Below are 15,927 nucleotides of genomic sequence, written 5' to 3' on the forward strand. Positions count from 1 at the left end.
CCTGCAGCCAACTGCTACATCTGGCCTTCCCCCGAGGAAAAGGTGTGACACAAAATTATTTCTCTTTGCTACTACAAAGCTAAAGCAGTGCTAGGCCTTTGCCATCCTTCTCAGAAAGCTATGTTTAGTTTATCAGCAAGATACAATATTTAGTAAATTAGAAAAAAGTTATTTGAAATCTTAAGGTAGTCTTAAATTCCATTACAGTGCAATTTCTAATGAGTGTAGTAATTACTGTTTGACCAAGGACTTCTGAGTCACAAAGACAATGTTATTTTTAGTCCTCTCCACTTCAATTACTATGTCAAAGGACATGTAAAAGCACATAAAAACTAATTATAAATATTCTTTCTGAATGTGCAACTTTTAAGATACTCCAAAATTTCACTAAAATTTCACTTTTGATTAACCATGTTAGAAAGCTCTTGATTATTTAAAAAATTTTTGAAAATCTGTCATGTTAACAATGTTAGTCCTTACTTTTGCTGCCAAAAAAGGATGGATCACAACAGGAGAAAGTACAACTTTTATTAGAAGTGAGATTGCAAAAGCAAGATTTGCAAACAGTCAAAAATTAACACTGAAGAGTACAAACAAGTATCCTGGCACTTAGGATATAAACTTCAATCCAAGTTTTTCTCTGCCAGCACTGAGTAAGTGATTACATAATCCTAGTAAGACTAACTCAGGCATGAGAAAACTCTGCTGTCACTACTAACATCCTTTCTGTCTGAATTGTGCCACAGACACTGAGACAAAGCAATTAAGCTGTTCTTGTGTCTTTAACCTTTGTCCATTGGTGTGTGATACTGGGAATGGTCAATGCTAAGCAAACAGCAGGCATCTCATGCCAGCAAGAGGAATTCTGCTCAGACCAGTATTTAGTCTCTAGATTTAAAATTTAAAGCTGTAATAAGGAGATATAAATTTAACCAACCTATTCTGTGCAATCTGTGCATGAACAATTTTATCTTGGCAAGACAAGTAAAACAGCAGAAGAAGGAGACATGAAACTGTGTAACACAGGGCTGGTTTGAGCTCCTGTGTGGGCAAAACAGCACAATTGCAAAGCGAGTTCACCTGGATGACTTCAGAAGAAACAGTAAACCCATACAATTGTAGAGTATGTGGTAAGTTCTACCCTCGCTGACTGAAGCAAACTAATGCACAACAATGCAAAAAGGCATGCAATTAAAAAAACTGCTTAGTGTAATTAAGTGAGTAAAAGGGAACAGAAGAACAACTGGCATAAATGTGAGGACAAATTTGAGAAATCACTTTTGAATATTTCAGAAAATTTCTGATACCATATTGAAACTAGAACTGCTAGAATTTTTTGGCTACTCTTTTTTTCTTCTTCACATGATGAACATTTTGAGAAAGGTAATTTATTTGGGAATTACACTGTTATCAAGCAGGCTTACTGCAGCCCTGGCAGAATGAGGGATAAAATGCTTGGCTGTGAACTTGTTAAGGTGAGCTGCACCATGTTCAGCTGGACCTTAGACAAAATAGAGCACACAGAGTTTACCTTTTTAAACTGTGAGGATAAAGCTGAGGGTGCCTGTGCACCTCTGTCTGGCAAACTGATGACAGGGTGCCCACCAAAATGGGAGATCATAGTGGGTATACACAATGCAAGGTCCTCTGTTGCCTCAAGACAGTATAAAGAGAAGATGGGAAGATAGTTACACAGATTTCTTAGTTGTGGTGTTCCTTTTTTAACTTTTTTTTTTCCCAGCAAAGATGCTCTCCAGCTCCTTCGTTGCATTGGCAGTGCCTCTCCCACTTGCTGAGGGAGCCCTGATCTGCCTGCAGGTGGATACTTGCACTCTTCTTGTATTAACTTGATAAAGCAACCCAGTGGGGGAATTAGGAGCTTCAAAACTCATCCAGGTGGATAAGATGATGAAGCTAAACAAAACCCTTTCTGAAATGTATCTTTTGATGTACTGACAGCTTGCACTGCATCTGCTTGTATTGTACTCAGACTGATCTGCCTGTCAATACTAGATGGAAAACAGTGATTTGCTATAATTTTCATATTGCAATGAAAACTGCAATTGCCATGTTGATGTACCAAAGATTTATAAAGGAGACAGACAAGTAGGAAGTGGGTTTAAAACCTTTTGGACTGTTGCACAGTTTTGGAAAAACACCAGCAGAACTCTTAATTTTCTGAGAAAGGGAATTGATATAAATTCTGGGCTTCATCTGGAATCCCAGATGAAAGATTCCCCCCGGCCCCCGAAAGATTCCTATCGGTATTGAACAAAAGAAATGAGATTACTGGGTGAATGAGAGCTGTGCTCTGCCATTCCAGCCGGGGGTGGAAAAGCGCTCCGCCGCAAGTGCAAGCTATAGAAACTCTTTGTATTCTGGTATGAGCAGCATACAAGGCAGATGTGATAATTACAGAAGCAAACAGCACATCCGCAGACACTGGATTAGCCCACTTGTACTTTTTTTTTCTTGTCTTTTCTGGGGTTTTCTCCTATTATTTTAGAATAGGAGAACGTTCTCTGTTTGCAGTGAGGGTGGCTGATTTTTTTATAACACCCCTGCTACGGCGCTGGGCACAGACGCAAAAGGGATTCCGGAGAGTTTGTTTAACAGGCGTGTTAAAAACGAGTTACTACAGGACAGCTGAGCCGGCCCGGGTGCCGCTGGAAGGGGTGGGACAGGCGCATCCCCCCGCACCCGCCCAGGCCCTGGGTGCCGCTGGAAGGGGTGGGACAGGCGCATCCCCCCGCACCCGCCCCGGGCCGGCCCCGCCCGCCTGCCCGGCGCTATAAACGGGCGGTGCGGAGCCTCCGCGGCTTCCCCACGTCCAGCCATGGCTCCCGAGCGGTTCCCGCCGGCGTTCGCCGAGGCCGGGCGGCAGAGTGGGCTGCAGGTGTGGCGCGTCGAGCGGCTGGAGCTGGTGCCGGTGCCCCCGAGCCGCCACGGCGACTTCTTCGTTGGGGACGCGTATCTGGTGCTGCGCACGGAGCGCCGCGGGGACAACGTCGCCTACCGCCTGCACTACTGGCTCGGTAGGAGCGAGGGTAGCCCGCAGGGCCCGGCCGGCCGCTGGGGGCTCGCCGGGCTCCAGGGCAGCCGGGACAGGGCTTTCCCCGCCCTTCTCAGTAAGGCTGCGGGTGCGAGGCTGCCCGGAGGAGTACTCGAGGTGGAGGCAGAAGTGGGGCTGCCGCCACGGATCGGGGTTGTGCCGAGCGTCATCGCCTCCGATGCTGAGGGACTGAGGGGTGGGACTGTGGGCCGTGGCAGAAAGGTGAAAGCTTGCTCACTTTGCCGTGGTAGTTTGGGAAAGTACTGAAGTGTTAAAGGCAAATCTTGGCTGCACCCGACAGAAGTTCTGAAGTGAAATCCTGCCTTCACTCACATGAGTAGTTTTCTTGCCTTTATTTCCATCTAGATAAAAATGTCGTCTTGGCCATCTCTCTGTGGTGTTGTTGCCCTGATTAGCGTCTGGGTGTGCCTTTTCCAGCTAGATTAATTTTGTTTGCTGATGGTACAGAGATCAAGTTTTTTGACACCAGGTTTTCTTTAAAACCTCGTTAATATCAGACTGAAGCCTGCGGGGATTGGAACCGGGCTGATGTCTTCCACCTTGACTAGCCCACTTTACATCAAAGTTGTGTTTTAAGTGACTTCCCCATCTCCTGGAGGTTGCGTGTGACTTCCCCATCTGGCGACAGAGTCATCCTGCCACAGTGATTGCTGTTTAGCTGCCTGAAACTTACTACGTTTTTCTTGTTTCACCAACAAGTTTGTGTTTGTAGGCAATAATCTCAATGAATGCACATAAAGATAGGTGTATTAACATTACCGTGCTTGAGCTGCTGCAGTTCGCATTGTACTTTTGCATGCATTGAAAAATAATTGCAGATAAAGCTCGGGTTGTTTCTGCATAAATGTTTGAGCGTTGAATTTTGCATGTCTTCAGAGTTTTCCAGCTGGCAAGCATGTTAGTGTTTGTGTCTGGTAAGAGTATAATCATAGATGGCAGTGTGTATGAATTTCTGGCAGAGACTTTTCTGTCAGCAGTGCTGCTAATTAGTAGCAGGGTTTGGTTTTGTGGATCTTTGTTAATGAAGCTGGAACTGCTCATGTTTTAGTGAAGGTCTAGTAGACACATCACAGGGAGTGATGTAAGGGCTGTTTGCAGCTCTTGGGAAGGGAAGGTAGAACAGTGACTGACATTTGCAGCAATTAAATCTTCATTGCTGGTGGCTGAAGAGCTTTAGTTGTACACATTGATGCACATGTTGTGCTGATGTGGTGCTGTCTAGGTAGTCTAAATGGCTCCAGGTGATCTGGGCACCCACTGTTGCTGTGCAGCTGACAAGGTGGCAGCAGGGAGGCTCAGTGCTGGCAAATCCCTTCCTGCTTGCCAGATACATCAGCAGTGGGGTGGAATAATCTCAAACATCGCTGCACACTTGCTAGCAACAGGAGACCAGGACTTCAAATAAGGTGTATTGGGAGGGCCACTCACACTCAGGGCAAAAACTGTGGAATCATGTTGGTATTTTTAACTGATTCACGCTGCTGTTATGTACACCAAATTTTTCCTTGTAAGCAAAGACTGTAATCTGTGGGGAGGAAGATCACAATAGGGTCTTTCTGAAGACTTTGCCTAAGTGTCTCTGGACAGCTGCAGCAGTCACTATGACCCAGACTTTGGGATGGAAAGAAAGGATTCTTGTGATGGGGGAAACACTGCAGACTTTGGTCATAGGTACTTACAAGGGCTTTGCCATTTGGTGATGCAGTCCTACTCCTGCTTGTCACCTGTGGTATGTTACTGTGGCAGCCATGTACGGTGGCTGAGTGTGCACAGATTCTGACCCGCAAAAAGGACCCCCAACATCAAATTTTCCTATTACATAGTGACAAAGGTCCTCCTAATTCCTTGCTTAGGCACGCTCAATGGGTTAAAAGAAGGTCTAGACCATGGGACTGTGACCTCAGTGTGCTGACAGTCTTCAGCTGTGACTGGCATCAGTGGGGTAAAGTCACCCCACAGTTGTTTTGCCACGCTGAAGCTTCCTATGGGGAGGCCAGTGTTTACCAGGTATCTCACAGGCACTGAGATGTTGTTGAGGTTGGATAATTTCTGAGCAAGCTAACCTGGGTGTATCAACATTGTTGGCATGGCCAAGCAATCAGTGTGGATCTGTTTTGCTGCAGGTTTATCCAGTTTTAACATTGCTCAGACATCCTGACTCAGTTGTCTCTACTGGCACTTGAGGGATGCCTTAGTAGCTGTACGAATCCTAAGGGAGCTGTCTGGTCTTGAAACTATCCTTAATGGAAACAGCATGCACTGTGCCAGTATGAAAATACTTGTGCAAGTGAGATTGGCTATACCCCACTTTGTATCTTTAATAAAATCATGCATGGTGTTTTTTAACTGTTTTGTAACCCTTGTTCCCAGAGATGAAGTCATAAGCTCTGTCCATGTTACCCAGGATCTGTTTGGTAAAAACTTGTTCTTTTTTCTTTTTATGCTCTGGCTTATTTATAGCAGTTTGTGCCTTAGACTGTAAGGTAAATTTGGTTTTCCTACAAGCCTGAGTAACTTATGCTTGGACTGATGTTCACTTGATTTTTTATTTTAATTGGATTTTGCTGAGTATTTTATTGCTTAACAGCTGTGAGACCGGTCTAAGTAGTCTCTGACTAATCTCTGACTCTGTTCAAAAATAATTTTTCTTTAACTCTGAACCCTGTTATGTAATTGCAAGTAGTAATTTAGACAGATCTATCTTAATGCATATGATTACCCCTATCTAGAAAAAGAACAAAAAAACCTCCAAAACCACCCCTAAAACCTCCAAAACTTTACCACCAACTTTAAGGTGGTACCCAGTTCTGAAAAAGCATATGGGAACATAACAAGTTCTATCATGGAGTGACTGAGAAACAAATGGAAGGCCTCACCTTTCCTTTTTTTTCTGTAGTTGCTGAGAAGCCTGGTTTTTTAGACTTTATTCTATTTGTGCTTTTCTTGAAACAATTAAAACTGCTGAAAATATTCATCTAAAATGTATGGGGCTCGCATTAAAATCTTTGGTTTAATATACAGCCTGTTTTCAGCAAGTACAGGCATCAGCACAGCAGGTCAAGAGGCTATTTTGCCACAGTCTTGGGAATAGGCTACTCTCTGTAAGGTACAAAACAAAGTGTGACCTCATCAAGCAAATATCTTAACCCCAAAGCTGCTTTTCTTTCTCCCAGCTGTACCAGGCAAATATCTTGCTTGCATTGTAGTGTCAAGAGGACTGCTATTGAATTATTTTGGCTTTGTGGTTTGGTGAGTTGTTATTAGAATAAATACATGTTTTACCATCCAGACAATCCTTTCACATGACCTTTCTTTCTTTCTTTGAACTTCAGCTGAAAGTCCAAAACTCATTACAGCTCATGTTTGCCATGCTAAACTCAATTAAATTATTCTTTTGTTTGAAGATTCTAAGAGAAGGTGAACTTCACTATTTTTCACCATTTTTTTCCCTTATGAATGCAGTTCTGCAAGTAGTCAAGAAATGGTCTGGAAGATCATGTTACTTGGTGGTGAACAAGGTTGTGATTCAGTGCTTTGTTTCCACATAAACATGGGTTATACAATCTGCTGAAGGCAGTGTCCAGTTGTTGCAGAAATAATTTCTCCAACAGAATTCAAAATTATATTAATGTTTTACTGACATGTTTCCCCTTATTTCAGGGAAAGAATGCACCCAGGATGAAAGCACAGCTGTAGCTATCTTTGCTGTTCAAATGGATGACTATCTAGGAGGAAAGCCTGTGCAGAGTAGAGAAATTCAAGGATATGAATCTACTGAGTTTGTGGGTTACTTCAAAGGAGGAATTAAATACAAGGTAAAGAGTCGGTCAAAATGCATTCTGAAATTTTATGTAACATTTTTCCCTACATAAAAATAAAATGTTTTTCTTTGTAAATGGAGATTTTAAAAATAGTTTATTAATGCTTTGTGGGTTTAGATCTGAACCACCCATCTTAAACTGTAGGAGTCCAGTGTTTGTACAGAGAGCAGCAGCTTGTTTGTCAGCGCCTCTTCTGATATGTGAAAACGTTTCCCATTTTTTTTTTCCCAAAATAAAGCTGTCCTAGAATTTCATACTTACGTGTCTAAGAGAGTTCACAGTAGGGACTCTGGGTGGTGTTAAATCTCACAGAAATAATTTGTCTTGCAGACCAAGTATTTTTGTTCAAATGCAGAACCCAGTTTGCTTAAGTGGTTAGAAACATTAGTAGAATGGAAAAGACCAGAACTTCATTTGAATGTAAAAATGATGCTTTCACAGTCACCTACTGCAGTTTTTTTCTGAAGTAGATAAAAACAATCTCCCAAATTTTTTTTGAAAAATTTTTGCATTTGGAGAGGTATAGTGTCAGTGTCCTTGTGTCACTTCCAGAAGCTGAATAGCTGAAAAGTAACTTTTTTTTTTTTTTTCATCAACATCTGTGGGGCTTTTTTAAGAATAAAGTAATATATCTCCTGAGGATATCTCCATAGTAGATAGAAGCCCTGGGAGCTGTGGCTCATTCAGCCTTTTCCTGCCCATTATGGAGGTTTGTAACTTCTCTGTATCTACACAATCAAGCTTTTAACTCTGTGTAAGTAAGGTTGGCAGTGATGCACCCTAACTTTTACATTTTAATTTTTTTTTTTTTTGTAATATCAAGAGCCATTCTCTGTTCCAACACAAGGTATGGGTCTCCCAGAGGAGTGGAGAATGCTGCCTCACAGAGGCAGACATCCCAGCCAGTTTACAGGATTCTGCTTATGTTTACACTCACAGATTGTAAATCAGCAGTTTGCGCTCACTAGTTTGCTACTCTTTGCCAGGTTGACTCTTAAGTTGCAAATATTCCTTTCATGAAATTGCAAGCTACTGTGGAATTATCCATCCATCTACATGTAACCAGGGACTAAAACCACCTGAACCTCTGAGATTCAAGTTTGAAAAACTTCAAAAGGAGCTGCATATATTACCTGCTTTTCCTCAGTCCTTGACTTTTGTCCTAACAATGGGGTTCAGTATTATCTCATCCTCTGAAGGAGGCTGGAGTCCTGTAAATTCTGTGCTTTTACTTTTGCTATTTATCTGAAAACCCTTTGAAGGACGGTGATATCTGCTCCCTTGGCTAAAGGTTCACACCTGAGAGTTCAGCAGCAGTGATGTCTATCTGGTCTGTGGTCTACATTACTTTAGCTTGCTTCTCACTACATAAGCTATTTTTTCCCCTGCTAGCTCCTCAACTGTAGCAAAAAAAAAAAAAAAAAAAAGTAACTTTGCAGAAATGAAGCTGAAATAAAGCTGACTGCTTTGTTTTGTTTCATTCAGGCAGGTGGTGTTGCCTCTGGATTTAATCATGTTGTTACTAATGATCTGAGTGCCCAGAGGCTGCTGCATATCAAGGGCCGGAGAGTTGTAAGAGCCACAGAAGTCCCCCTGGCTTGGACCAGCTTCAACAAAGGAGATTGTTTCATCATTGACCTGGGAAATGTAAGTATTTTGTAGAGCAAAACACTGAAAAGCCAGAGCTGTATCCCTTCCAAGGTCTGAGTCATCCACTAAAATGAAAAACTGACTTTGGTCACTCATGTGAACTGGCAGAAAGAATCTGCTTTAGAAAATTGTTTTTAGTGTCACACCACTTGAAAGGTTTCAATAAATGTTCAATAAATGCCCTAAATGTTTCCTGAAGTGTGCACAGATTCTGTCAAGAAACAGTTCTTTTTCCCAGAGAGGAAAGGCACTGGGGTTTATTCGCTACTGGTGTTTGAGCAGCTTAAACAGTTCACTCTAAGTCCAGTCTGACTTTGGCACTCTCTACTAGATGAATGGGATCAGTGCTAGTTCAGAGCAGAACACAGATTCAGCCATTCTCTTAAGAGCATTATGAAACTTTGATAGTAACAGTAGAACCTAAAGAAATGGCTGCAAAAGTGATTATAAAACTACTTGAATATTTCCAGAGATCACTTGAGAAGCAATCCTGTGCTTCAAGGCTTTCTGCTGAAAACAAGTAGAGACAGCACAGAAGAATATCGACACATAGGAGCAGATAATTCTGCTTGCTTCAAATGCCTTAAAGTGTGGTGTTGTCACCTCAGAATACATGAGATTTTCTGATTCTAGGAGATTTTCTGATTCTGGGATGTAGTCCACACTAATTGGATGCTAGTTACCAATTTGAAATTATACTCACATGTATAAATGGAAAGCATGTGAAAGGAAATAGTTTATCTGCAGTTGATTTTAACTGTAGTGTTTCACAAGGAAGTGGTCAGCTGCTTCAAGATCTCAGAGTTCCCCTGACCTATTGAAAAATGGGCTCTTCTGAATTCATGGTGTGCATTTTCTCTGAAATAAGAAAATTCATGGTTCCTTTTTTCTCTGAAAGTGTCCCCTAGTGTGAAAGTTGAAGATAATCAATGTAGCTACTTGATACCAATATATCTTTGATTTTTATTATGCTTCACAGCCTTCAGATGGTGATCAGTATCCAAAGTAATCTCTCAATGTCACTTTGCATAGAAGACCCAAATCATCTATTCCCTGTGAGAGTTAACACATGGGAGATGGAAGGTTTGGAACTAAACATTGCTAGATAATGCTGCTTTTGCAGTAAGGCTGTAATTGGGCTTGAGTTTTTTGGAGTCAACCTTCCATGGACATGGTGTAGAACTGGGTGTACTCCATGAATTCAACTTGTTCTGACACTTACTGTGCTGCAGTTACCCAGATGACCTTGAGTAATTACTCAGGCCACACTGCAGGCATGGCAATGACACTGATAAAATGCACTATGGATGTGTTGCAGTGTTACATGTTTAGCTTGGGGCCCATCCCTTTTGGTGAGAGGAGAGTGCTCTCACTAAGCAATTTAAATGAAATATGGCTTTAGAGTCTTTACCTGATATTGAATGTACAGTGGGAGCCTTTTACTTTTTTACCATGTAACATCACTGGTTTCTGATTCACTGTTTGACAAGACAGAGGTCAAGCAGCAATGCAACACTGTGCCTTTGCAGGAAGAAAGATTAGATGTGAACAACACCTAGATCCCTTTTTTTCTTTTTTTGCCATTCTATGGGAAATGTCAGTCAAATCATGTCTAATACAGTTCTTGGTCTTGTCATGTCAGTTGTGAAAGAGAGATGGGTTTTTCTGGATGTACTGATAAGGTAAGGAAAAGAGTGTTTTAGCATCAAGATATTCATAGTCACAGCATAAACCAGACCATGCCTGTGGGAGATGAAAACGGGTGACATAGTTCAGGATGATGATATACAAGTCTAGTGAAGTACCTCTAAATAAAGGAGTGTGGTAGAAAATACCATGTCACAGGAGAAACCTTGCTCAAGTTTCATAAGAACTGTACTTCAAACTGAAATAATTGTACTTCAGATTGACATTTTCCATGACTAAAGGCCCATTGTAAATGAGGGAGGCTTTATGAATCCTTACAGGAGCTCTTAATTGAATTTAAGGTTCCTTTGAAAAAAGTATTTTCACTAAAGTAGATTCCATTACTTAACAATTGAAATAAAATTAATCTTAAATAGGGTTGCTTCTGAGTTTTGGTATTTATTGCAGACCACTTGCAGACTCATTGTCTAAGAGTAATGGGCAGTAATTGCATAAAATAATGAGCTTATGGTCAGTGCTTTTAATATCAAATTATTGTAGTGTGTCAAATGAGAAATTTCCAAGATTTACTTTCCCCAGTCTCTTAGCTAACCAGAAGGATGGTCTCCATGGAACTGAGAAATTGCTTGTGCTCTCCATTTCCTGTTATATTTTATCAAGCTGCTTATCTAATATAATAAAAAATTATGTCAGTTTTCCCATTATTCTCAATTACTGCAGTATTTTAAACTCATGGTTTGAACAGATAAGGGAAAGTTATGAAAGATCATAATGAATAGGAATAAAATCTCCTTTACAGGAATAATGCTTTAAGCAAAAAGTGTGTGTGGGCATTTCAAGCTAGGTTCACATATTTACAGTTCAAGTTCTGATGTTTATCTCATACCTAGATCATAGAATAGTTTTGGTTGGAAGGGACCTTTAAAGGTCATCTAGATCAGCTCCCACTGAAACAGGCAGGGACATCTTCAACAAGCTGAGGTTGCTCTGAGCCCTGTTCAGCCTGACCTTGAATGAAGGTTATCCTATCTTGATCCAGCCTTCAAAGTTATTGGAGTCAAACCTTGGCTGGAAATCAGATCAAAAAATAGTGTTGTAACTGCCTCCTGACAGTCTCTCTCTCTCTCTCTCTTAAAAGTGGTTGGGATCCCTTGGGGCCACGTCCCATGTGCACAACCCACACAGTGCCTTGGCTGATCTGCTACTAAACCACATTTACAGCACTTCAAATGCCCTGCCCAGGTCTCATCTTGCCTCCTTTGAACTCTCTTGGCTGGCAGAGAAAAGAGCTGCAGAAGGCAGAGAAAGCACTGTCTGTGCTAAGAGGGGAATTGTTATCTGTGGGGAATGCATGAAGACCTTTCAGTCAAGCAGGCTTCTGTAACACCATGAGCTGTGACTGTGGTGATCCTCCTTAGAGGGAGTGACCCAGGAGAGTGCTGGGGTGCCAGACCCTGATTTAAGTTGGGGTGTTTTTCCTACATGGGATTTCCATGGCATCTCTTTGGTGACCCTGGGAATCTCTCTGTAGGGGAGCCTTTGGGCAGGCAAGACAAGTGCAGGGCGGTTGCTGAGAGGGCCTCGAGTGGGGCACACCTTCCTTTGTCAGGTGCTGCTTAGAGCATCTTGTCCAGGTGTAGCTCTGCTCAAGGCCTCCCAGGAGCTGCTCTTTTCTGCCACACAATCACAGAATATGCTAGGTTGGAAGGGACCATGCAAGGATCATAAAGCCAAACTCTTAGTCCCACACGTGGCAGCCCCAAGAGTCAAACTGTGTGTCTGGGAGCATTGTCCAAATTCTTCTTGAACTCTGTCAAGCTTGGTGCTGCAACTGTGTCCCTGAGGAGCCCATTCCAGAGCCTAACCATCGTCTGGGTGATGAACCTTTTTCTAATATACAACCTAAACTCCTCTGATACAACTTCAGGCCACTCTCTCAGGTCCTGTCACTGGACACCAAAAAGAAGAGATCAGTGTCTGCCCCTCTTCTTCCTCTCAGGAGGAAGTTGTAGACTGTAGTGGTGTCTTCCCTCCATCTCTTCTTCTCCAGGCTGAACTGATCAAGTGACCTCAGCTGATCCTCATACAGCTTCCCCTCAAGGCCTTTCCAGTCCTGTCCTGGACTATTGCTGGTGTCCCACCTGAGAGGCACCAGGATGGGTTTGACAGTTCTTGGTGGCCTTAAACTGCCTCGCCTTGCTCTGTGCTGCCCTTTACCTCCAGATGCAGCTCTCCCTGTTTCACCCCATCCTCCAGCCACCTCCCCTTAGACACAGTCCTTTTTCTTCCTTCATCACCAGGACAATTCTCAAAACAGCAAGGAGCAGGCAGGCATGGAAAATGGTCACAGAAGGCAAGGGCAAAGATGAATCACTGTGCCATTTAGTTAATAACACACAGTTTTTGAGGCTGTTTTTTAGTATTTATCTAGATGCATATGTAAACGTACTGTATATGTGTATATTTCTGATAAGATGTGCTAAAGACTTTCATATCTTTTATCAATTTTCCTGGTTTAAAGGGGGAAGGAAACTTGTCAGTATTGTGAAATTAACCCTGTGTATATTGACATATGCTGGTTGTTTATGGAACTGGAATGTTGAGATGTGTCAATAATTTGGGTGATTATCAAAACATGGAGCAGAAATAATGGGAGTAACAATAAAATAAAGCAACATTAATTGATCAGCTGATTTTATTGAATGCTTCCCAACTCAGCTGTAGGAAGGCTGTCAGAAGTTGTATCCTTAGTGACCAGCAAGAATATTCTTTCTGTGTGTATTTGGATAAAGCTCTGTGAAATGTAAGACTTGACTCTCTCTGATTAATCTCTTGATGGGGGGGCAGCAGCAGTGCCATGAGCTAGGTGACTGCAAAGGGCAGGCAGAGAGCTGTGCACTGCTCAGCCTTCCCAAAGAAATGAAGAGGCAGTTGTTAAAATAAGGGGGTGAAGGGCAGTGTGTGATAACTACCACTGAGGTTTCAGCTTGGGCCTGATGGCAGCTAGAAAGTTTTGTCAGTACAATAAAAGTTCTCCAGGCAGAACATCATCCTTCTTCCAAAAGAAGAGTGCAGAGGTGATAACTACAGCTCAAGCTAAATGGAGTTTGAAGGTAAATTGTACTCAGTTGTCCATTCTTCCTATTCCTGTAGCGGTCCTGATTTGTAAACAGCCAAGAGGTTGCTGGTTTGAAATCTAAGAGCCCACAATATTCTTAGAAACAGATTGTGCTATATAGCAATCAATGTATGTATTTCTCAAGGGCTTTGTGAATCCAAATGAAAGTTATGAAGTTAGAACTCAAAAGTATGAGACTAGAGTTTTTATCATAATCTATCTGTCAGTATGTTCCTAACAGAACACATAATAAGTATGTCTGAAGAAGAAGATGCTTGAAGAAATACAACAGGCAAAAAGGCTGGCTTTTATGACAGCTGCTTTTCATAACAGCTGTTAATTTGGTGTAGATTAAATTATGTTTACAAAAAGAAATGTAACTTCTGCTTTTTAAAGAGCAAGATAAGAGATGCTTGCTTTATGGTTATGACCATGGGGTGTGTGATTCAGCATCACATTGCAACCTTAAGCACAGTTGTCTTGGTGGTTTCTGTAATCTTCTCTCACTACTTCTTTTAGGTGGCTTTGCTTCTCTTCCATTGGATAAAGCAGCTCACAACAGGCATATTAATTGCTTTCATAAGCAAAGTCACTGTTAAGGTATAAACAGGGCTGGAAGAGCAGGTTCTTGCATTTTTCCATTCATCACTGTACATTTTTAGTTGCTTTCCCTGGCTCTAACAACTGACTCATGTAGGTTTTCCGTTCACATGTTTCCTCCCACAACTAACCTCTTCTCCAGTTTCCCCCAGCTGAGAGTTAAACTATTGCTCATGCTGCAGCAGGGAGCTGCCAAACAAGTAGCTGAGCTTGAAGAACTAAACTGATTAGGTTCTTTATTAACTTATTAACAGCATTAAAATGTTCTTCTGTCTATAAAATGTGTATCTTGGTAAGCACACATCTTAATTATTCTGTAATTTTGTGAACCAGTTAGCTAGCAGTGTAAATGCCAGCATTCTGGAAGTTGCTATAGTCTCAAAGTCATCAGATGGAGGGGAAAAAAAAACAAAATGTCCTTTTGCCCCCTACTTCAGTGTAAGTATTCAGAGTATGGATTTTTCTTCATTTTCTTCATACTCTATGGACTGGAAAGTTCCCCCTCACCCCCACTTGTGCACAGAAAAGTAGCTGAACCAGAGATCATTGTTTAAGCTTCAGGTGGACTGGACACACATGTATCCACAAGGATTCAGTTAAGTTAGTGTTCTTCCTGATGTGGTAGGAAATCCAGATGTTTTGCTTGTTTTGCAGCTCCTGTTGTTTAGAATTGAGATTATTCTGGTATTGACCCCTTAATCCACTGTGGTATAGCAAAAGCTATTCCTAGTGCATACTAGCAAAACAGGTTTGAGAGGAAAAATGAATGTACCAAGTGCATGACTCTGCTATATCTGACTTATTTTCAGTCTGAAAATTTGTTCCATTTGAGTCAAATGGGACACTCCAAAGACTGGTTACAAAGACACTATTGTAATTTTACGAGTAATTTTAACTTTTTTTTAGCTCATGGTGGCCTCAGAGGTGTTCCGGCTGAATGAATTTGGAGTTTGTTTTGGATTATCAAAACTCCACAACTTTCAATGGTTCACTGTATTGCAGATTCAACAAAGTTAGATTTTATGGATAGGTGAAATGAGAAGAATCTTTTCCTTGCCTGTGTCAAGAATTTAACAGTCAAGAAAGGAAAAAGTGAATAATGTAAGGAGAAAAATGCATTTAGCAGCCTATATTAATCTGTTTGAATCCAAACATTCTTAATACATACATATTGTTAGTTCCTTAAAAATCCTGGATGTCAGTCAACTGACAAAAAGCGCTGCATTACAATTGTTTTTATTCAGTTATTTTCCCCACCATGTGGATTTTGTTTTCTTGATTTAGCACTTTTCTGTACTTAAAAAAAAACAAAAACAAACCCATAAACAAAATGCTCCACACTCTTGCTTTAGGGCTCTCTGTTTTATTTCCAAAACCTTGGCGTTTGAAATACAAATACCAACGTAATATGCCACCATTTTACAAATTAAAGGCATTAGAAGTATTTCTGTTGTTTGCAGTTCATATATATACTTTTTCCCCAATTTATTTCTATTTTGTATAGGCATTTCTTCTTTGAACTTAATAAGTTTAATCACAGAACTGGACTTTTAACAAGCGAAAAGGATCTCATGCCTTATCAGAGCAGCTGTTCACTAATGACTGTGGAGAGTCTCAGCTGAGTGCCTGCCCATTATTTTGTTAGTAGCATGATAAGATGTGTACAAAGCTTTGCCAATATTCGTGTGTGTTCCATCTGCCTCTAGCATTGCTGGGCTTTTTTTTCTGCTTCCTTCAGGAGGTGAGTGCAGGCTCTTTTGGGGTTTCCTACATCACAGCTCTCCTCCTCCTGACCCACCTGTCCTGAGAAGCCTCATTAGCCTTTCTTCCTGTGTGGGCAAAGGTGGACAGGTTTAAAGTGTTTCAGGGCCTCCAAACAAAGAATAGAGGCACAACAGCTTGTGATGCTTTGCTTAAGTTCTTTTGTAATGAAAATTTAAAGTTTATTTTGATATTTTAAGGTTAATGAGACTTTAACATTCACTGTTATTTTCTACCTAAATGAAAGTTTCACCACA

General features: G+C 41.4%; 1 protein-coding gene across 5 annotated transcripts in view; it reads left to right on the forward strand.

The window, feature by feature from the left end:
* The window catches only part of SCIN (scinderin), a 70,053-nt gene that overhangs the window by 18,662 nt on the left and 35,464 nt on the right, over window positions 1–15,927 (forward strand). For 4 of the 5 annotated variants that reach the window (XM_077175464.1, XM_077175462.1, XM_077175452.1 and 1 more), the window contains 2 exons: window positions 6,734–6,888; window positions 8,380–8,541. In XM_077175464.1, coding sequence (XP_077031579.1) covers window positions 6,787–6,888; window positions 8,380–8,541 — 264 coding nt within the window. In that variant the 5' untranslated portion in view covers window positions 6,734–6,786. Of the gene's footprint in view, window positions 1–1,741; window positions 3,036–6,733; window positions 6,889–8,379; window positions 8,542–15,927 lie in introns of all 5 variants that reach the window. The other variant, XM_077175450.1, reaches the window with a different exon arrangement.

This window comes from Agelaius phoeniceus, chromosome 1 (assembly GCF_051311805.1).
Source record: "Agelaius phoeniceus isolate bAgePho1 chromosome 1, bAgePho1.hap1, whole genome shotgun sequence".
Classification (NCBI taxonomy): Eukaryota; Metazoa; Chordata; class Aves; order Passeriformes; family Icteridae; genus Agelaius; species Agelaius phoeniceus.